The sequence below is a fragment of the Eretmochelys imbricata genome, chromosome 9 (genome assembly GCF_965152235.1).
Source record: "Eretmochelys imbricata isolate rEreImb1 chromosome 9, rEreImb1.hap1, whole genome shotgun sequence".
NCBI classification, from domain to species: Eukaryota; Metazoa; Chordata; order Testudines; family Cheloniidae; genus Eretmochelys; species Eretmochelys imbricata.
In genome coordinates this window covers 98808068-98830103 of record NC_135580.1, presented here as the reverse complement: position 1 = coordinate 98830103, position 22036 = coordinate 98808068, and the positions used below count along the sequence as shown (strand labels likewise).

General features: G+C 45.3%; 1 protein-coding gene across 1 annotated transcript in view; it reads right to left on the bottom strand.

Annotated features, from left to right (window-relative positions):
* Positions 1 to 22036, bottom strand: part of GPC3 (glypican 3) — a 280435-nt gene that overhangs the window by 24750 nt on the left and 233649 nt on the right. The window contains exon 7 of the mRNA XM_077826537.1: positions 19058 to 19214. Coding sequence (XP_077682663.1) covers positions 19058 to 19214 — 157 coding nt within the window. The remainder of the gene's footprint in view (positions 1 to 19057; positions 19215 to 22036) is intronic.

The window sequence follows — 22036 nt, the reverse complement described above, 5'->3', positions numbered from 1 at the left end:
CCCTGCTTTAAGCAGGGAGTTGGACTAAATGACCTCCTGAGGTCCCTTCCGACCCTGATATTCTATGACGGAGCTTCGAAACCAAACGGTGCCCTTGCTCCTGAGCTGCGAGGAGGAAAGGTGAATGGGCATCACCAGTGACGCGAACAGCTACTCATGTTTCATTTCAGGGGAAATACAAAGGCGCTGCGTGCTGGCCAAATGTCCCTACAAGGGCTGGGGAATAGTTCAAGGGAAAGGCAGAATGAGACGGACGGAGGAATGGTCTCTTGGCCCCACTTATGCGATGTCTAAAAGCAGATTCGCATGGGGGAGGGATCCCAGCTGTTCTGAGGAATGTCCTGCATGCGTCTGCTCGCACTGCGCAGGTCGCTCTATGAGCTAGGTCTGTTTGCTTCACTTTCATAGTGAACTGCTCCAGCAGTGAGTGCAGCCTCCCAGGGAGACCCCTCCCTCAATTTGCCTAGGGGACAAGCACGGGAGGGACTGGGGGAGTGGATGCTATGCACCGTGGGGAAAGAGAGGCATTGCATGTGCGGTGGAGGCTACTTTAGCTCTGAGACTGGAGAGGCAGTGAAGAATTCCTCCCTGGCCCCCCAAGAGGCCCTCAGTACACACTCGGGATGTGCCCCGGGGGAGAGGATTTGGGGCTAAATGCCAAACCCATCAGATTAACAGAGCAGCTAAACCCAGTGTCACAAGGAAGATGCCTAGACCCCACACACACAAGTCTCAACTCATTTACCAAGCCCGAATGAATCACATGCACCGCACGCCAGCCCGCAGGGGCAGGGAAGTCCTGCTGTCCGGGAATCGGAGATGCAAAGAGATGAACCAAAGTGCCTGGGGCAGAGCGAGGATTGGAACCCAGCTCTCCTCACTCCCTGGTCTTGTGACATAGAGGGGAGCACTCAATCATCTACTCTGACCACCAAGCAGTTTAGCCACCAGACCCACCTCCCCCCCAATACATCAGTGTGATGCCAAAGGCCTTCTGGAATCCAAAGGGTTGTAACCCAACTTTACAAAAGGCTAACGGGGAATCTCAGGTCCAAAGGAAGGCCCATGCCATTCCTTCTGCCCAAAGACACCCCCCAGGCTCTGAGCAGCCCTCGCAGGGTGGGGCTGGGTACAGGGAGCAAGGTGCCCAGGAATGAATCTCAGATGATTACCCCTATTGGCTGTTTTAATACATGGGCAATGAAACTCTCCAGGGTTTATTTTCATGTAAAATCAGTCTGAGATAGTACAGTGGGGCCCGGATGTGGGCTGCCACCAGCCACAACTGAATTAGGAAAGGGGCCCGAAATCAGGTGGAAATTCAATACAGTAAATAAACCGTTTTAGAAACCGGGGGTGGAATTCTCAAAAGTGTATAGGTGACTTCGAAAATCCCAAGCTGCCTTTCTGTGATTGCCCTTCAAAACAGAAGCTGGCTCAGCGTTTTTACATTAAGATTTGTGCTATTGAATGCGTATAATCTGTGGGTATTTGCCTTCTGTTTATTCACACGAGCAGGATAGTTGTCTTTAAATAGGCTTCCATAAATCGTTCTCAAACCACTTATTCTCTCTCAGTGTTCCTCAACGCTCTGGAGCTATTTTCACCCAACATGTGGAAATGCATTCTCGGGATGGATTTTATTTTTAGATTTATTTATTTTTTTTTTGTATGGAGAACTATTCCCCCCTCCCCCATTTTCTAATGAGTTTTGGCAGCAGGAAGTTGTTTGTAAATTACACAAATATTTGTTTTACTGGAAACATCTGCTTTAACACATTTGTCTTGAAATAACATTTTAAAACAAAGGTATTAAGCTGTAATGTAAATTGGGCACATCTGCTATGAGTCAGAATCCAGGCAACCACATCCCCCTCAATGCATCAGATCCCACGGCTCTCAGGGGGTCTGATCCAGCAGAAATTGGGCACCTTTCATGCTTTCTCTGCTCTCTTTTCTGGTACTACTTTTTCTAGAATATTGCTGACAGATTTAATAAAATTCAGGTCACTAAATAACCTATTTAGCATCTGCTAACAGCGTTATAACTTTGGCCCCAGTTCAGCAAGGTATTTAAGCATGTGCCGAACTTCATAAGCACCTCAATATTGAGTTCAGTGGGACGACTCATGTTTTAAGGCAGGAATGCTAGGCCCATATATACCTTGCTGAATCGGGACCATTATCAGCCTCCAATGCCTTTGATCTGCAGCTGCTTGTACCCTACCTGGTCTGTCTGTTAAGTGTTTAGAAAGAAAACCAGAAGGTAAGTTACGACCCCCATCATCCAGATCTGTCCATTGCTAGACAATGTGTGTTCTGCAGGATTGGGCCAGCATTTTTAATTTTATTGTTTAGTTACAAGGCACTCAGCAAAGCACTTGTTTCTGCCCAGCTTGAAGGCAAACAGACTGGTATATATCTTCAAATATATCAGCCTGTTTATTTTACATTGTACAACACACTCTTAGGCAATCCATTCAAGTTGGTACCATCCATCAAGAGCGAGATTAGTATGACTAATGACAGACCCCGGGCATTGCCATCACTGGGAGCGACACATTTCAATTAAATACTAGGCAGCTTCGTTTCCTATAGCGCCTTGTGTACCAATTGTATCCTAAAACACTTTAGGAAGTTCAATAAAGTGATACAATGTTATGGCAGAGGAAGAGGGAATTCAGAGACGACGGCAAAGGAGAAAACGTTACTTTCAGCCAAGATTGGAAACGTGATGGAGAGAGACAGGATACGGGGAGGCTGTTCCAGATGGCAGGAGATGCTCAGCAGGAGGCTCTTGCACCAAAGGTGATGACATTTTTGAAGGGGCACCAACTGGTAGTGATGAATGGAGGGTACTGGGGGGGTGTGGGGAGCAGAGGGAGACAAGGTCCAGGAGGTCTGATGGAACAAAGCCGGGGGGAGGGGGTTGGGGAGGGAGGAGATTTTTAAAACAGAAGGACAGCAATTTGGAGGTGGAGCTCAAAAAGGCCGGGGAGTCAGAGGAGTTGTCTGAGGATGGAGGTAACATGTTGTCGTGTCTTCCTATGAGCTGGAATGTGGACATGAGTATTCTGGAGGGCCAGATCCTCAGCAGCAGCCCAGAAGCACTTTGCATGGCAGCATGGGGGCACAAACATCATTTCTGTGCTTCCCCAATCCTGGGGTTGCTCTTCCCAGTTAGAGCAGCCTGAGGGCTACTTTAAAGTTGTGTAGCTGCCAGTGGCCTCAAGGGGACTTTGTGGCAGATGAAGATTCCCAGAGAGGAGCCTAGGTGGTACCCTCTTTCCTGTGGTCACAACTCCTATATGAGCACACAGGAGGAGATCCTCTGGGAGCTAAGCTGCTATGTACATACTCAGCATCAATGTTCTAGCAACAGATGGACCCTTGACCACACTGACATCCAAATCCAACCTCCTCAGGTAGGTTTCCCCAGACCAGACATCCTGCATTCCCCTCTGCTTGTGCACACACAAATAACATCAGCATAAAAGGGCTTGGTTACTGCTGGAGGGTACCAGCCAAGGAAACATGGCAGCTCCCTTCTCCTTCCTTCCATCAGTCAGATCTCAGACTAAATAAGCTTGATGCCTCAGAGTCAACTAGGTCCCCACCGTAGTCTTCATCAGCTCAAGGCCAACGATAAACACTAGCAGATGTATGAACGAGCTGACCTCATAAGACTCTTCCAGCCCTAATTTCTACAAGTCTAATTCAAAACACACAACATGATGCCCAGAGCTGTGGCTATCTCAAATACAGGTAACCAAATGACACCACGCCCAGCTGTACCAGGGTGACACTCTGTCACAGTCCTCACAAATAGCATGTACGTTGCCAGCTACATCCTCACTCAGTTCATGTCCCCAAGCACTAGAAGCCAAGGACCGCAACCACACAGGCACACAAGATACAAAGCAGGACGTGAGGGGGTGAACGCCACTCCTGAAGGGGTTAAGTGGCACAGGTGGTGGACACTCTGGCTTGACTGACATGGGGAACAGGAAAATATCTGGTGGGAATACATGTTATTAGATTCTGTACAATGATTGCTGTAATGCAAGATTTATGAGGGCAACTAAAGATGAAGAAATATCTCAGAATGCAACCGAGAGCAGCGAAAACCATGACGGGTGGGGAGCTCAAAATGGCTTTTGTTTTTAAAATGACTTTTGATTGGAATTGTCAATAAAGAACCGATCAGTGCACTTATGGCACCCAAGTAGCATCACAGAAAAAGGAGACATCAGTAGAGGCAAAGGATATTACTCAAAGCATGATGATCACCACCGGCTCCCACCTGACAACTGTAGCCCATATAAAGGACCCAAAGTCCAAAAATATGCTGCAAGCAACAGATGTGTGAGAGGCCGTGTCCCAGGACAGGAAATGTCTCCGGGATCCAGGGGACACAGTCCTTTCCAAAATAGCTTCAACTCCAGCAACACTACACAGGCCTCAAAGTACATTTGAACTGAAACAGGAAGGAAGGAGGGGGGAAAAAAGATGTGTATCACATTGCAGTTGCAATTTACATTTTATGAATCCTGCTGGGACTCCCTGACTGGACAAAAGATGATGGCATATGCCCTTTCAGTCCGGCTACCTGCCAAGCCAGCTACAACTCAGATTAAATGAGTTCCCAAAGCAGCCATGTGTAACAGCCATCAGACGGTGTGTGCACCAGTGAGTAACCTGAACTGCAAATAATAGTGTAAGATGCACATGCACACAAGAGAACTGGGCAATGAACACAGCAGCTTCCCAGGCAACCAGCAAAGTGAGGATTTTTCTACTGCTGAGTGAACAGGTAGGCCACTCAGCTGAAGGAAAAACATACAACCCCTCCCCCTCTGGACTTGTTCTGTCCCCTTCTTCAGCCCAGAATTTTGGGCCCCTGTCCCTGACTATGCTGAGGGCATAGGAGATTTTGATCCACACGAAGGAGCCTTTGCGAAAAAAAATTCTGGGAGAGGAAACGCACGGCTGCCAATCAGCTTCCTTTGTTTGGGTTTGTATTTCAGGTTTCAGCAGGGCCCAGGCCCAGCCTCCCTCCCATGGGTGTAATTAGGGCATGCAAAACTCACACCCACAAAAAGCAACAGCTCTTCATTATCTTGAGGCTCCGAAGAGAGAGCAAGGGTAGAGTTCGGATGGGCAGGAAGGGCCTTCTCTCAGTACAGCCCATGCGTTGCTCCTTACAGACCAGGGAATGAACAGAACAGGGAATTATCAAGTGATCCATCCCCTGTCGTCCATTCCCAGCTTCAGGTCAAAACCTTAAAGGGTCACTTGGTGATTTCTGCCTAGTGATCGGGAAGCTCTATCACTGCATTTTACTCCATCTCTCCCCCCCCACACACACACACCTATTTCCCTTCCGCATTAGTAGTGACCACATAGCAAACTGAAGCCAATGGACAGTGCAAGCTTCCATCTCAGAGCTGAGCTTCAGCTCCACTTCCAGTGAGACTATGTTAGAGGAAGCAAAAAGCAGCACATTGCTCCAGCCTTTGGCAAAACTCAAACACCTCAAGAACAAAAAAGAAAATAAAAAAACAATGGAAGAGGCAAAATATTTCTGACAGCTCTAACTGCCAAGGCAATGACAGCTAATGAAAACTTAGAATTTCCGTTGTGTGGGAAATTCAGACATATTAAAATGTGGTTTTGTTCTGAATTTGAACAAAACCAAACATTTAGAATTTCCTGAAAAAGGACATTTTAGATTTTTTTTCAGGTCCACAGAAATGTTCGGTTTCCATAAAATCTAAACCTTTCAGTCTGATTTTGACTTTTTTCAATGTTATATTTGTAATATAATGAAAACAAAACATTTCTCAACAAAGCCCTTTTGAAATGCAAAATTGAAACATCGTATTCCAATAAGGCCCTAATGGAATGTTTCAACCTCATCGCAATGTTTTTTTTTTAAAGTTCTAAATGAAACAATGAAATAATCAAAATTGATACATTTCTAGAGAAAGCTTCGACTGTGACAAAATGGCAAAAACAGTTTTGTTGGAAAATTTTTGATCAGCCCTAAAAGCAACACAAGGCTAAGTCTATACTTAAAATGCTACAGAACCACATCTGGAGCGAGGGGTTCTCCCATCACTGTAGTAAATCCACCTCCCCGAGGGAGGGTAGCTAGGGCGACAACACAGTTCTTCTGCTGACCTAATACTGTCTACAGCGGGATTTAAATCAGTTTAACTACGTTGGTCAGGGGTATGGATTTTTCACACCTCTGAGCAATATAGCTAGGTCAGCCTAGAATCATAGAATATCAGGGTTGGAAGGGACCTCTGGAGGCCATCTAGTCCCACCCCCTGCTCAAAGCAGGACCAATCCCCAACTAAATCATCCCAGCCAGGGCTTTGTCAAGCCTGACCTTAAAAACTTCTAAGGAAGGAGATTCCACCAGCTCCCTAGGTAACGCATTCCAGTGTTTCACCACCCTCCTAGTGAAAAAGTTTTTCCTAATATCCAACCTAAACCTCCCTAGTGTAGACCAGCCCCAAGAATCTAAGTGTGAATTTAAAGTGGATTACTTAAACTGCATTAAACCCCTGTGTGGACACACTCATTCAGAATTTAAATGACCTTTTTTTAGTTTGAATTAAGGTACACCAAATTAAGTACTATTTTAATTCTGAATGAGAGTGTCCACACAGGAGTTTAATGCAGCTTTAACTAATCCACTTTAAATTCATACCTTTAGTTAATTGGGATTAATTTTCCTGAGTGTAGACAAGCCCTAAATGACAGAGCTGGATGCTACTGCCCCCAAGTGAGGCGGGCCAAACACCTAAAAGATCCAGCAAGGGCTTGCAAACTTGACTCCTGCAGTTCCTTAGTACTTGATTGTACGTGATATATTTATCCAGGTGAAACCTTGCTGCTGCCCTCCCCTGTGGGCTCCAAAAGCGCTGATAACAGAGGAAGCTGTGCAGCTCGGATGTGGGAGGCTGGAGCACTCAGGGGGTCCAATGCCTGCACACCTCTCATGCGAAGGGCTGCACCTCCCTGCAGTCCACAGCCCACTTGTCTGGGCCAGGTGAGGGGTGGAGGATTGGTTCCCTTGTGGCGGAGATTCTGAGGGGAATTATCTGACCCAGCATTTGGCTCCACCTGGTTCAGTTCACATTACTACTGGTGTTAGCTTCAGCAAGGGTGGCAGGTGTTTGTGCAGCAGGTCGCAGCTAATTCAGAACAGTTGAGGAGAGCTTCTTCCTGACGAATGATGAATTCCCCAGTTTCTGAAGCCCATTGAAAGTGAACAGAAAGATGTTGACTCAGTAACTGATCACGTCCAGGACCGATGAGTGATTTGTGGAGCATACCCCAAGATACAACTGCGGTTAATCCAGGAAGGTGAAAGAGAAATCTGGATCCCAAACTATGCTCTCAGGGATTTCACCGCTGGAACATTTCTCTTCCTCTCAACTGTATTTTTGACAATGGCTAGAAAGGAAGGGCTCTTTCAGCAGAAGTCTGCATGTGGCTGTGGTGGAGTCCAGTGATCACAAGAGAGTGAGCTTTAACTGTCAGTCTAATATACGACATACAAGTTAATATACTACATAAGAGGAAGGTCTCTTCACGGAGCCTGCTCCAAAGCCCATTGAAGTCTTTCCAGTCAGGAAAGGAATCAATCTCATGGACTAAGCCCCACCCACTATCTCAGGGGTCGGCAACCTTCAGCCCACGGCCCACGAGACAGTTTATGTTGCCCATCCGCAGGCACGACCCCCTCCCTCCCCCCGCAGCTCCCAGTGGCCACGGTTCACCATTCCCAGCCAATGGGAGCTCCAGGAAGCGGCGGCCAGCACGTCCCTGCGGCCCGCGCCTCTTCCCGCAGCTCCCATTGGCCTAGGGCGGTTGTGGAATCTCCATCACGGGGGATTTTTAAGAGCAGGTTAGACAAACACCTGGCAGGGATGGTCTAGATAATTAGTCCTGCCACGAGTGCATGGGACTGGACTGGACGACCTCTTGAGGTCCCTTCCAGTCCTACGATTCTGTGATTGGCAAGCGGCTCTCACTCATTCATCTCTGTATGGTAACAGAGCTGCAGATGATGCAGTGAGGTGCAGCAAACCCTGCACCTTGGCAGGGGTTCAGACGAGGTGACCCTCGCGGTCCTGTCTCACCCTACGATTCTATACGCAGGCCAGCCCGGGAGGGAAGGAAGTTATCAGGATTAGCTTCTGCTGCCTGGCCAAGGAGCGGCAGCTCCGACTCCTGGAGAGAACCAAGCACTCTGGGCTGAAGAGGGAACTCCTAGAGAGCGAGACGCAGGTTTTAGCTGCAGAGAGGCCCCTGGAAGCATTCTGCCACTAACAGAGAACTGCTGCTACCTCCAAAACCAAACCCTGCTTCTTTATTCCACGTGCCGGGGGCATCGCCTGTTTTCGGATTCAGGGAAAGGCTGCCGAGCCCCAGACAGTGTCACCCCCTGAGAGGCAGGCATAAAGTCAGGGTACCCCCAGGGGAGTCAGGGGGGAGTGTTACCGTTGACTTTAACGGGTGCAGGATGGAGCCCTAGGGCTGTACAAGCAAGAGTCTAGTAATGGCAAGCGGAGCTCAGCAGAGTTAGAGCAAGTACACTCCCTTGCAATTCAAAGTGCCACGGGCACAGGAAGGTATCTCTCTGGGGCTCTCGGCACTGGGGAATTTCTGAGCTGGTTTTCAGGGGTGGGGCAGCTGTATACACCCCGCCAGCAGTGCCAACCCTAGTGCTGACCAGCCAAGACTGTTCCCCGGGGCGTGAGATGCCCACGAACGCCTGTGTGCACTACACTAGTGCTTACACTGATGGCACTAGCCGTGCAGCTGCAGCATTGCCCAAAAGTGGGTTCAGAACTCTGCTTCATGCAGGCAGGACCTGCGTGTGCCAGGACCCCTTTTATTACACTCCTTCAATTACTCCGATCCGTCAGTTTACCTGCAAGAAGGCATTAGTAAAAGGCAAGTCATGCATGAAAGGGAGGCCCTATCCAGTATACACTGAGTCAATCACTGGGTTGTATTGTTATCAAGCTCGCATACAGACTCCTCTTTGTACATCAGACTGAAACAAGCACAATGCACCAAGCTATCTATGTCAGGTTGTCTTGTCAGCCCGCTAGCAAGCAGCACCTGGCTTGTATCTGTTTGGAATGCTCCTTTAGCATTGTCTTAACAAAAAGACTGTTCCATTAGTTTGTTCTCCAAAAGAAAATGGCCTAAAGTAAAATGCCGGGGTTCCAGCTGAGCTGATCCTTAGGAGAAAACTGACTAGCACGAGGAGGTTTGGTTATTTTCAGCTAGAGAACAAGATATTTGTGATTCCTTGAAGATGCCGGTGGACTTCAAATGTTGCAACTATGTGGACATCTGCAAAACAGAGGGACATTTTTGAAATTGTTTTGAAGCCTTGCGTCATGCAAAACACTCTGTTCTGATAACAAGTTATAGAGACACATCAGCCTCCAAAATGTTACCATTGAAAAGCATCTCTGAAAACACGTTGGTAATATACAGGCTATAACTATCTGTGTTCAAACAGAAATGAAGGTGAAGTGTTTTGCAGCAGCAAAGTGGTATTACAAACATTTATACATCTCAGGTGGATGAGCCATCTCAGGGAGCTCTTTTCAAAGCCTTCACGGGACATCAAAATCCTTCCTTTTGTGTCGTAGTTTCACAGAGTTTAAAGGCAGAAGAGACCTTTAGATCATGTAGTCTGACCTCCTTTATATTGTAGGCCAGCGTTTCTTAAACTGGGGTCCAGGATCCCGCTGATCAACTCCTTCCCCTCCCTCCCAGCACCTCCTGCGCGCTAAAAGTCTGGCAGTGCAGCGGGGCTAAGGCAGCCTTCCTACCTGCCCCAGCTTTGCACCGCTCCCGGAATCGGCCAGCATATCTCTGCGGTCCTGGTGGGGGGGCAGGGGATCTCCATGCACTGCCCCCACCCTGAGTGCTGACTCTGCAGCTCCTATTGGCTGGGAACTGTGGCCAATGGGAGCTGCGGGGGCAGTGCCTGCAGGCAGGGCCAGCACATGGAGACCCCCTGATCTCCCTGCCTAGGAGCCGCTGCCAGAAGGATGTGCTAGTCACTTTCAGGAGCCACCCAAGGCAAGCACCACCCGGCTGGAGCCCGCACCCCTCACCCCCTCTCCAACCCCCTACCCTACCCCAGAGCCCACACCCTCTCCAGCACCCAAACTCACTCCCAGAGCCCAAACCCCCTCTTGCACCCAAATGCCCTCTGAGAGCCTGCACCCTACACACCCTCCTGCACAACTCCCTCCCAGAGCCTGCACCCCACACCCAAATTCCCTCCCAGAACCCGCATCCTGAACCCCCTCCTGCACCGCAGCCCCCTGCCCTGTGACAGTGAGTGAGGGTGGGGGAGAGCAAGCGACAGAGGGAGGGGATATGGAGTGAGCAGGGGGTGTGGCCTTGGGGAAGGGGGGCAGAGCAAGGGCTGAGCTGTGGAGCTTGGGGGTCCCCAAAAATTTTTAAAACAAAATGGGGGTCCTCAGGTTGCTAAAATTTGAAAATCACTGACATAGGCTATTAAATTCCCCCTGCTACCCTTCTGTTGAGTTCAATATCTTATATGTGCCAAATTGAGAAAGCAGGATATAGATAGACTTTTAACATGCCTGTTTGAAAATTGGACTCAGTGTGTTATTTGACCAATTTTAAATGTGACGTGCAGGGGGTTTATGTCATGGGATTCTCACTGACTTTAACGTCTCCTACTGACCTAGGTTTTCAAGTAAATAGCACATTATTCTTGGTTTAACGTTAAATGGGCTAAGGAGCTGCCACTGTTAGCTAATGCCTAGAAGTGCTAGAGAGAAACTAGTCAAAAATATTCAGCCCTCTTTGACATGGAAGGGGTTTTTAAAAATGACCAACAGAACCAAAAAGGAATATAAAATTAAAACGAACAGTAGATTTGTTTGTTAATATAACCGATGCTTCTGCGCAAATACTTTCTCTGTCTAATCTGTAAGTTTATTATAACAAACTTCTCACCTGTCCAGTTTGGTAAATTATGGACTCAACGTTTCTCTAAAGAGCCTGGCAATGTAAGAGTTACAACAAACCTGTAAAACACACGCACGTTACACTCAGTATATGGCCTGATCATGTTATTGCACTGAACACACTCCACTGAAGGGGAAGCTAATAGCGACCCTGTCTCTGAAAGCCACTGCTAATTGTATCAGCCTGTCAATAAATGGATACTTTTTTGTTGACTGCACTAAAAGTCATTGTTATGTGTCTTATAGCCTTCAATTAAAAAAGCAAAACAAAAGTGAATTAATGAATTTGCCACTTGATACAATTAGGGATTCAATACGTTATTACATGAGACGCCTCCTTCATCTTCCATAATGACATAGAATTCTTGACTTCCAACCAAATCCTCATTAAAAGGAGAACAGAAATCCCAACAAACACAAACACTTGCATTAGAATAGTGATAATAGTGCCATTGCACTGCGTAATTGGCCTGGATTCAGTTCTCATGGCAGAATAATCTAGTTGGCATTTGGACGATTTTTTTCCTCTCTAGGACAGGATTAATGTCTTGTAGAACAGCACGTCTGTACTATTATCACTTTACTCAAATATTAAGCCATTGATAGACAAAAAACTGAATTAATTTACAATTAAAATTGCTGCTAGGTAGATTATGATTAAAACCCCCAAAATATTCAACAATGTGGAAAGGAAAAGAGCAGAGAATGTAGATACTCCAATCTGAACAGTTCATCTGATCTGGTAATACATGCATACCTATAAAATGTCACAATGCATCTCCAGATGCCCGTCAGTTACACTGTATTTGAAAGGCTCTTCCTAAGCAAACATCCAAGGAATTTTTTTTTAAACAGAAGATCTGGATTCATTTCCAAATCAAGCAGAATGGCTCTTTAAATGTCTTCAGATATGAACATCTCAGAACACAAAAGATATGGCCAAGCAGAGAGGCATTCACAGAAGAGCAATCAAAATTATAAAGGGCCTGACAAGATTATCTTATAAAAATTAAGAACAGCGTAGTAGGCCCTTCTTCCAGCGTAACAGTCCCCAGTCTGAAATTGGCAACACCCCTCTGCTGAGCAGAATCAGGTGTCTTGGGCCTTACAAGCCAGCTTCCCAGTGGAGAAGAGATCGTGACATGGAATCTGGGTACATTCTATGTGCAACTTGTTTTACGGGTGCACAAAGCAGTCCTGGAACAGAGATGGCCAAACAGCATTCAGGGCAACCACTTCTTTCAGGGGATCTCAGCTCGACATCAATGCCCAATTTCCAGGGGACAACTCTGCCTCAGAAATTGGCTCCAATCACAGGCACAGGCAGAGAGCAGACTGCCCTGCTTCTCACACAGCTTCCCATTCAAGATCCACTGCCTCCGCACAGAACCATGAACAACAAAAACTAACACCTCCACAGCATGACTTCCCAAGCTGGAAAATCCTCTCATGTGCTCAGAAAAACAAACTAGAAGACCACATGTGCCATCTGCTGGCCCCTGCTGCAATAGTGAATATAGAGAGCTTGGATCAATGACACCTAAAGCAAGACATTTAGGGGCTGAGGGTTTAATGAGATGAAATTAATCAAAGGAAAAATCTGCTGAGTATCAAGAATGACGTCTTAACTGTAAGACCTGTTAAACTGTGGGACAGTCTCATGGAAGACCCATCATTGGAGACATTTAGAAGTGGACTGGGAAAAGTACTATGCATAATATACTTAGGTTTTGAAGAAGCTTTTAAAAAGAAGATGCCTAGAGGAAGAAAAGCTCAGGTGTGTTTGTTTACTTCTGCCACTATACAAGCCAAAGCATATGCCCTAACACTGAACACAAGTACTGGCTTGTTGGCTGGGAATCTAACAACACACAGCTGCTTTTATTATTTAACACATCTCATTAGAAGTAACATTCAATCTGTAGTCTTGTTTCAGGGATCCCTCAAATGAACAGCTTTAATAAGTGATCATTCTTGGCAAGCAGAGTCTGGCAATTTTTAAGCCTGAAGCCTTGACAGTGTCCTTCTCAGCATCCCCATGCAAAGGCTAAATCATTGGCAGAGCAAATAATAGGCATTACAGAGATGAGGTATGGGGTGGGCTTGGCACAATTCATGATGTATTTGGTTTATCATTTTGATGGATAATATCAATGTTTATTTTTAAGCATTTTTTTATTTGTATCAATTTAAAAGTTCACAGTTGTAGAACATCATGGGCCTTTATGCATTTCCCCCTGATTTTTATCAATTTCAATTTTCATAGTGGAAGGAAATTATGGGGAGGTCAGACATGAATTATTTAATGACATTAGATGTTGAGTTTCAAAAAGTTACAGCTTTATAACCTTTAAAATATGAATTGTCAACGTCACATCAAAATATACAGTAAGTGTCCTTAAGACAAACTCTGATAAGTTCTCAAGTAGCATTTTTCTAGCTTTGCCTACCCGTAAATTTCAGTTAATATTGATGGAAGTGTTTTTTTGTCCGTTTGGGTGGGTTACGGTGAAATCAACATTTACCGATAAAATGCTGATCATTCCAAGCCCAGTTATGGGCCACTCTGATACAAATAAGAGAGGCTCCATAGACGTCTCTAGGCTTGGGTGCAAAGTACACCTCTAGCAAATAACAAAAACACAAGGATGGGCCCAGACTGGGTGGTTGGGCGTTGCCTGGTGCTCTGGATCCTCCCGTAGCTCTCAGAGCCAGTTCTGCTCCTCTCCCACCATAAGCATTGATTTATCCCTGTGTAGGCAGCTGAATGTGCAAGAGGGAGCACATGTCTCCAACACAAGACGAGGAAACTGTGCCACCGGCTACACTGCTTTGCTGACGCAGGGAGACTTAAAACTGGCAGCTCGGCAGAGCTTGCTGGAGCAAAAGAATCCATGGCGCAGCAGTGAAGAGGTGGATGGACACTTTGGACCCTCAGCTGTGGATCCCAGCAGGAACAACCAAGAGGCAGGCGGCATGATCAAAGGAGATTAATTAGCTCCACGGGTGCAGCAGGAGCAGCCAGCAGGTGGCATTGTTATACACAGGCTGCATATATCGTTATCACACACATCTATGTCAGTATCTCTTCACACACACCCCTACGGCTGTCTGAACGGCAGATGGGATGGAGCAGATTTCCATGCCCATGACAGGCTTCACTTCTACTCCATATTGCTCAGCTTCTCCCTTTCAGGGACAACTTAGGCTATCTCTGAACCTTCCCTTCCCTCATCCCCCTGGGAATCCGCCAGATTGCTCCAACTGGCAGGTATGTTCCTAAGTGTTCCCAGAAGATGGGTCCTAAAAGGGATTTATTTATCCCTCTTGGCAATTGCTATTTTGGGGGGTGCTAAACGTTGTCCAGGCAGCTTGCAATTGCCAAGTCACCCCGGGCATGCGAAGTGTGCCAGGCCGCCATTCTCAGTAAACGCAGCAAAAGGCGATCTTCATGCTCCACGTACGTGAAAGCCACTCACCGTGGCGTGTTGTCTCCAGTACTCATGTTTTATTTTCAGGCTTCCTGGCAGCAGGCTGGCTGGTTATAAGTAACGTCTTGACAGAGAATTCCAGAGGTGAGTTAATTACTGGGTGGCTATTCGGAATGTCAGCAATTTGCCAGCAAGCAACCAGCCTGTCTGCTTTGGTGGGTACAAGTGCAGAATGATTGATTTCAGAAGCGGGTGAATACACAACTCTGGACACATTCGCAGTACCTCGCAATTTGCGGGGGAATACTATCATTTATTCAGAGATCTGACTTGCCATTGGTGTGGCGTACGTACATGTGTGTGTGTGTACAGATCTATTTTAGGGTTTACGTGTACATGGTGCAGATTCCAGGGCTTTCCCACTGAAAAACAGGAAGTTCTGCTCATTGATCTAGAAGCTTTTCAATCATTCTCCTATTGTAAACATTATCTGCCTTCAAAATCTTTAATGTGTTGCAGATGTGACAAAGGATAAAAGGTCTATCATAAAATCCCTCTATCTCGGTGCTTTTTCCAGTGGGGCAACATAATAATGAATTTATTAGCATATAGAGCTCGCCAGCATATGCTTATAGTCACTCACAAACTTTTGACTTGACAGTTTACAAGTGTGTTTAAATCCTTAAGGTTTCAGTTGACCATGCAGCTATTATAGGGTCATTATAAATAAGAAACAAAGGTTACACTTTATAGAACAGGAGATAAATCAAAACTAGTATATTGGAAACAATGTGTTTTTTTCTCTGTTTGTTTTTGTTTCTCCTGATTTTCAAAACCATTCAGGGTGACAGCTGGTAGGGAAAGGGGCGGTCAGCAGCTGTTAGTAGTGAAACTGCTAGAAGCAGAGGTACCCCGCATATGAGTAACTGGTGAGCAGGAGAGGTTTAGATCACCAGTATCTACACACAATCAAACTGAGCTCCTCGAAAGGTCAATAGGTGTTGAATCTTCTTTCAGGGAGAGTCTCCTCGCTGGCAAATTGTGATCATCTTTTGTTTTAACTTCTGCTCAGGATTCTGCCTTTTATCACCAGCCACTGTGTCTTCCTAGGGTTTTAACCATCTACTGCCACAATGGTATGCTGGTGCATCATCTCTCCTTTTGTGATTTAATTAATTAGAGAGAAGCCACCATTCTATTTAAAGTTCTTATGCTTCTTGGTAGCATTTGGACTTTCTGCATGTTGACCCTACTGCAAATTAGACATCAGGGACAAGGAAAGAGAGTATCAGCTGAACTGAACATTACTTTGGAGAACAAGTTAAAAAAGAAAGAAAAACAACTTGCCAAACTGTCACTCGCTGATTTTGAACCAGAAAAGGGTCAAACAAGACCTCAAAAATCCACTTTAAGTTATTTGACTTGTTTGATCACTAACCTAACAATACTCCACAACGCAGAGGAATAACGGCACATTCTGACACCCAAAGACTTCCCCCGTCTTCAATAATATAAAAGTGTCCAGTAATTAAAAAAAGGGGAGCCATCAATAATTTGAGAAACCAACCCTCCTTGTGCCTCTTTACCCTCCTTGGTAGGCAGGGAGATAAACCTGCACAAGCCTGGATGTACGCACATATTTGCAAAGCTGTGCCGAGGATGGAAGAGTTTGAGATTTCAGAATCCGGCTCTGTTTCAAATCAGAACGGCCACAGAACAGTTCAAAACTCATATCGGAAAGTTCTAAAAACATTTCAACGAAAGTCAATCAAAAGGTTTTGTTTTACTTTTGACTTTTTAAATTTTCTACTAGATTAAAATACGTAATAAATATCGCATAATAGCAAATACAAATTTCAAAACAAAAAGTCATTTAAAAAAAATCTAAACGTTTAAATCTGAAAATGTCAAAATGGGATTTCAAAACATTTTTTCTGGTTTTCAGCCCAAATCACAAAGCATTTCACATCTTTCCACAGAAATTTCTCCAACGAGAGTATACTCTAAAGTTATATTACATCCAAAAAGCTACGTTAAAAGAACATTAAGGTTGCAAAGGCAAGAACTCAAAAGTTAGGAAATGCCAGAACAGCCCCATTCATTTCAATGGGACTTCTCATGTGCTTAACTGCTTTGCTGGCTCCTGTATTGCAGGGTGAAGCCTGAAGAGAGTGGAATGCCAAGAACATCTCGCTAAGACTTCACTCTTTACCAGTGATATTTGCTATTGTGGAGAAGGAAGTTCACCGCATACAGAGAAATTAGATAAAAAACGTTAAATATTCTTGCTGTAAGGTTGCAACATAACACTAATTTATTTTTTTTAAATCCAGAACCGTAACATACAAGAACCAAAATCAGAGAGAGACAATGCAGGCTGCTCCTTAAGGCAGAGGGGCCCAACTCACCTCCATTTTGCCCTAGGCTGGCTCTTTGCAGACTTACTCAGTTCACATGCCTCCCTACAGAGCCTCCTATCCTGCACACAGGGCCAGAAAACCCCTTACAAATTAAAGCGATAGCTTGTCATTTTAACAGTTTTCCGTACACCATAGAAGTAAGCAACAAATACCCTTCAGCCAGATAAAATGAGAGAGAGAATCCTTCTGTTCCTTTTTTCATTTAATGTGTTCACATACCAGGGTGACAAGAAAGATATAAACATCTAGACAGATAAGGTATCTGGGAGATCAATACAGTGATTAGACCAGCCTAGAGAGACGGAAAAAGGTAGCGAAGGATTATGCATGTCTTCAGAGATCAGTGATACTGTTAGGCTAAAGGGCATAAAAGGAAATTTAAAACGTACTGAAATAACATGAAGCTGTGACACAAAGATTTAATATAGGATGAAACCTGCATCTCCAGGCTTAGCTTGATACAATGGGGCATAGCTGAATCAGCTGTATTTCCCTTACATATGCCTTGATGTTTAAGTGTTTGATGAAAGAAAGTGCATTTCATCTTATCTGAATTAGATTTTTATTTTGTTGTCTAACATCAGTTAGGGTTGGACTAGATGACTTAAAAAATCTTTTCTGTCTCAACTGATATTTGAATATAAATATTTTATTTACACATTATGTAAAAAACACAATCTTGGACAGGAGGCTGCTATTAAATCTCTCATCCCCCACTCTGTTAGGGATATTTTAATTGTCCCAGATCAATGGAAGGGAATTTATAAACATCTGGGCTTAGTTTAAGAGTCCAAATTTGCCTCTTAAACTTCAAAGCCACAGGGCTGATTTTATCCAGGTTCTGTTGTCTGGTCTTTAAGAAGAGAAGCCTACAGCCCTTGAAACAGAATTAAATTGGTGTAAGTCAGTGTAGCTCCACCAAAGTCCAAAGGTCAATTTTCAACGGCCCCAGATCAGGGCTAAATGGCTATTCTGGTCTCAGTTACATCAGGGAAGTGGTTGGAGCTGCTGCTTTCAATGGAGCTGTAGCAGTCCACATTGAAATAGAAACAGTTTGGTTTGTTTTAGAGCAGCGGTTCTCAAACTTCGTTGCATCGTGACCCCCTTCTGACAACAAAAATTACTCCACGACCTCAGGAGGGGGAACCAAAGACCGAGCTCCGCCGCCCCGGGTGGTGGTGCGGGGGGGCAAAGCTGAAGCCCAAGGGCTTCTGCCCTGGGGAGGGGGTATGTAACCTTAGCCCTGGGTGGTGGGTCTTGGGCTTCAGACTTGCTGGGGCCCAGGGCCAATACCAGCTTTGGCAACCCCATTAAAATGGGATCGCGACCCACTCTGGGGTCCTCCCTCTTTTCAATACCTTTACCAGACAGAAAACTGATCTCACAGAGTCCCATGTTCCACAGGGTGTTTGGAGCACCAGGGGTTGGGGTAGGGTAGAGAACTGGATTTTGGTCACCACCTATGCATAAAAACATGTAAAATCTCCCGTTGAACCCGACTCGTACACACAGGCCTTAAAAAAGGAGGAGCACCACTTCAAGGCAATGGCCTCTTCCCACACACAGTGGGCTGGATTCTCATTTACATTGAGAACATCCTACACCCTCCAGGCTGTGTAAATGGTCTTGGGGGAGTAGTGGGGGGGGTACATAATACTGACATCTACTTGGTCCCTTTACACTGTCAGAGCAGTGTACATGGGCCTTAGTGTAAATGAGAATTAGCCCCAAACCCTCTTTCCCTTCACTCAGTGGCTACTGCCCCTTTCCATGCTGTGGAATACACAACACACCTACAGGGGGATGAAATCAGCTACACATGGGTGTAATGGAGCCTCCTCAGAGGAGCCATGCAAACGGCCTCCCAGTTACAGACAGCTGGGCAGCAGCCAACTTCCCCAGAAAGCCTGGCGTAGAGGAAAGCACGCAGCTCGTGTCCTCTCCTCCCAGGTCACTGGGGAGCTATTCTAGCCGTGCTCGCTAGTGTCAGTGAGGCTTACATACAAAAATCTGCCACGTGTCTGCTGAACAAAACACTCCCGGGACCGGATTCATCCCTAGCATCATTCCATTAAGTTCGGCGTTAATGGACCCTTGTGCCCAAGTTCTAGGTAACGTTCAGAGCGGGAACGAAAACTCAAGTCATTATTCTCATCACCTGCTAAGAACCGGAGCTGATTCTTAACCCTTAGTTCTCCATTTCCGGAGCCGCCGCTGCAGTCATCTTCATCATCGCAGTCTCCGCTTTCTGACTCGTCCTCATCCGTGGTTTTGTCTGGAGCTTTTCGCCGGGATATTGTCATTCCTTTCAACAGCTGAAAGACACAAGGTGGCACAGAACAATGGGAAAGCCCCCTTCACCATTGTTCCACTTTGCAGGGCTTCCCCCATCTCAAGTGTTGATTCATTCTTAACAGCAGAAATCGTACTTTAATAACCTCAGTTCCTTTCACACCCTTTGCTTGAGACATGCATGAAGGAGGAATGGAGGCAGGAGGGAAAGTTAATTACTCATCAAGCCCAAGTGTCGGCTCGTTAAAGAGCTCAGGGATGTTCGTGTACACAATTGAGATGAGCCAAATGGCAAAAAAAGTTGCACTGAAGAATTTTGCCCTGCAGTTGCCCCCAACATGCTCCCTACACAGAGGAATTGGCCTAAGCCGGGCTACGTGCCACAGGGAGAATTCCCAAACAGGCGTTCTAAACCAGCTACATATGGCTCCTTTGCTGTGTCAGAGAGGGGCTTTGTCCCCCGAAGAGTGGGATTTCAGAAAAGCACTCAGTATTGCTACTGAACTCCTACTGAAATCAGCCAGACTCCCATTGACTTCAGTGGGAGCAGAGCTAGTGGTTTGGAACCCTAAGTTAACACTTGAAGAAGTCAATGGGTGTTGTGCATGCAAAGACCTGCGAGATTGGACTCTCAGTCTTCTCAGCCTAATAAAGATCTCTACGAAAATGACAAAACGCTGGCTGGAGAGAGAACTGCCCCACTCGGAAGTAACAAGTATGAAAAGAAAGGATAGATCTTGCAGGATTTTTATCCTTGTGCATCGCCAGGCTGGAGACACACGGCGCCCCGCCTGTGCTATGTAAATAAGCAAAAATAATAGCCCAGATACGCAGAAGTTCTGAGAACTCCAATCAAAGCCCAGGGGATCAGCCCTTCAGAAAGTCAGGCCCACCAACAATACTGTTATAGCTAGGGAGAACTGGTTTAAGGATAACCTGGCTGTCAGAATTCAACTGTCCAATAAAAGGCAGCCATCCTACTTTAGAACCAAATCTCGTTTTCAAAGAGGTCAGCGACAAAAGTCCCATCACCCTAGGGTCAGGCTCTTCTATCAGAGCCAGGCAAAGTTAGCCGTGAGCACTGCTCCCGATGTGCGGTACAGGTGACATGGGCCAGAGAAGGAACGCAGAAAACCAACAGGCCGGATGGGCAAATCAGCCAGCTCTTTGGCTGTTTGGTAGAGGTTGCAAGGAAAAGGGGCCCCATGTTCATTTTCAGCTTTAGGCTGGCTGTTCTGTTCACTCAATGCACCCAGGATTGTTAAGAGCAAGTGAGAAGCTTTTGGCACTGGATAATTTCACTTGTCCAGAGTGGGCTTTGGCTATCCTGGGATACTAGAAAACCGCAATGACTCTAGCCTGGTTAAATGGCAGATCCTAGCACGTAAGGGTGACATTTTCAGAAGCACGCAGCCTTGTGCCAAGTCCCATCAAGGGAGCATGTTTTGTAAAAGTGACTGGTCAAGACAGAACCTGACATATATGGTAGAAATAACGCAGCAAAAGAACTTTTAATTTATCCAAAATAATTGAAAGTATCTTCAAGCAGTAAAATTGCCTAGATATTTTTGTGTGAAGCCTTAGCCAGTGCTTAATTTGTAATGAAAGAGGTGCCAGGGCTCAAGCAATTTTTTTACATTCATAACTGATGCAGCAAACCCAGAGGTGCCAGGGCTCGGCCCCGGCAAGCCCTGGTGCAAATTAAGCACGGGCCTTAGATAATCAGGATATGTTCCACATCTAAAAACACTGAGTAAAATCAAATGTCTCTAATGAATGTAAGACTAAGATTACTATCAAACATATGCTTGGAAATTCTTGATACTGTCCCATTAGTCAGGGTGGAAGGAAATGGGCACATTTTGGGTTATTGGTTTCCTCCTGCTGATCTTTCCCATTTACTGTTTCTAAAATAACTGAACTATTCCATCATAAACAGATTTGTTTTGAAAAGTTTCAGTCAGCCCATTCATATATACTGAAAAATTCCATCTCTACCACTACATAGCTAAAAGCTTGAATTTAATCTCCTGACATAAAAAAAAAAAAAGGAAAGTAACAGAGACGATATTGCAAAATAGAAGCTTATTGCATACTTTAGAGGTTTAGTTAGTTTCATCTGCTGCAGTGATATGCATACCTCTCAGGCATTTTTAATATCTGGAATCCAGGTTATACTTTTAAACTATTAAGCTGGCGTTAGAAAACAGCTCCCAAAATATTTAGTTGCTGGAGTTTATACAACCTTAGAGGAATGTTTTCAGCGTCTGGCTTCACATGTCCACAGCAATGTAAACACACATGTTACTGTTTCTGTTAGAGTTGCATAACCTAATGAAAAGCAAATGGTTTGGACTCAAATCCACTTTATTTTTGCATTGCATGCCACCCATATTTACATGTTGCACACATTTAATAACTACCAATATAAAAAATGTTTGCTTCTCATATTTATAAATATGATGTATGGAAACTAGCTGTGAAATATTTGAGATATGTAGGAGCTGAAACAAAAAATTAAGGCGGACATTTTTGAGCAATTAAATAGGCCGCTTTGCTGGGGGCGTTGAGACTGCATTCTGAAATGCCTAATACAAAAAAAAGCACCTACAGATGGAACACTGTGAAGTTCATAAACCTCCTTGCATTTATAGAAAGACGATCACCTGTCACAGCTGATGTCTGCACGGCTCTCTATTAAAGTACCAGCTATCTGGGTACACTCCCATATGGTGACACCAAAAAGAACTCCCACATCAGATATACTTCCATCTGCTCCTTGGTTTCACATCATTGCTCTTCTTTCTCAACAAGCTCTCCTTCCCTTCCACTTTTTTTTCCTTTT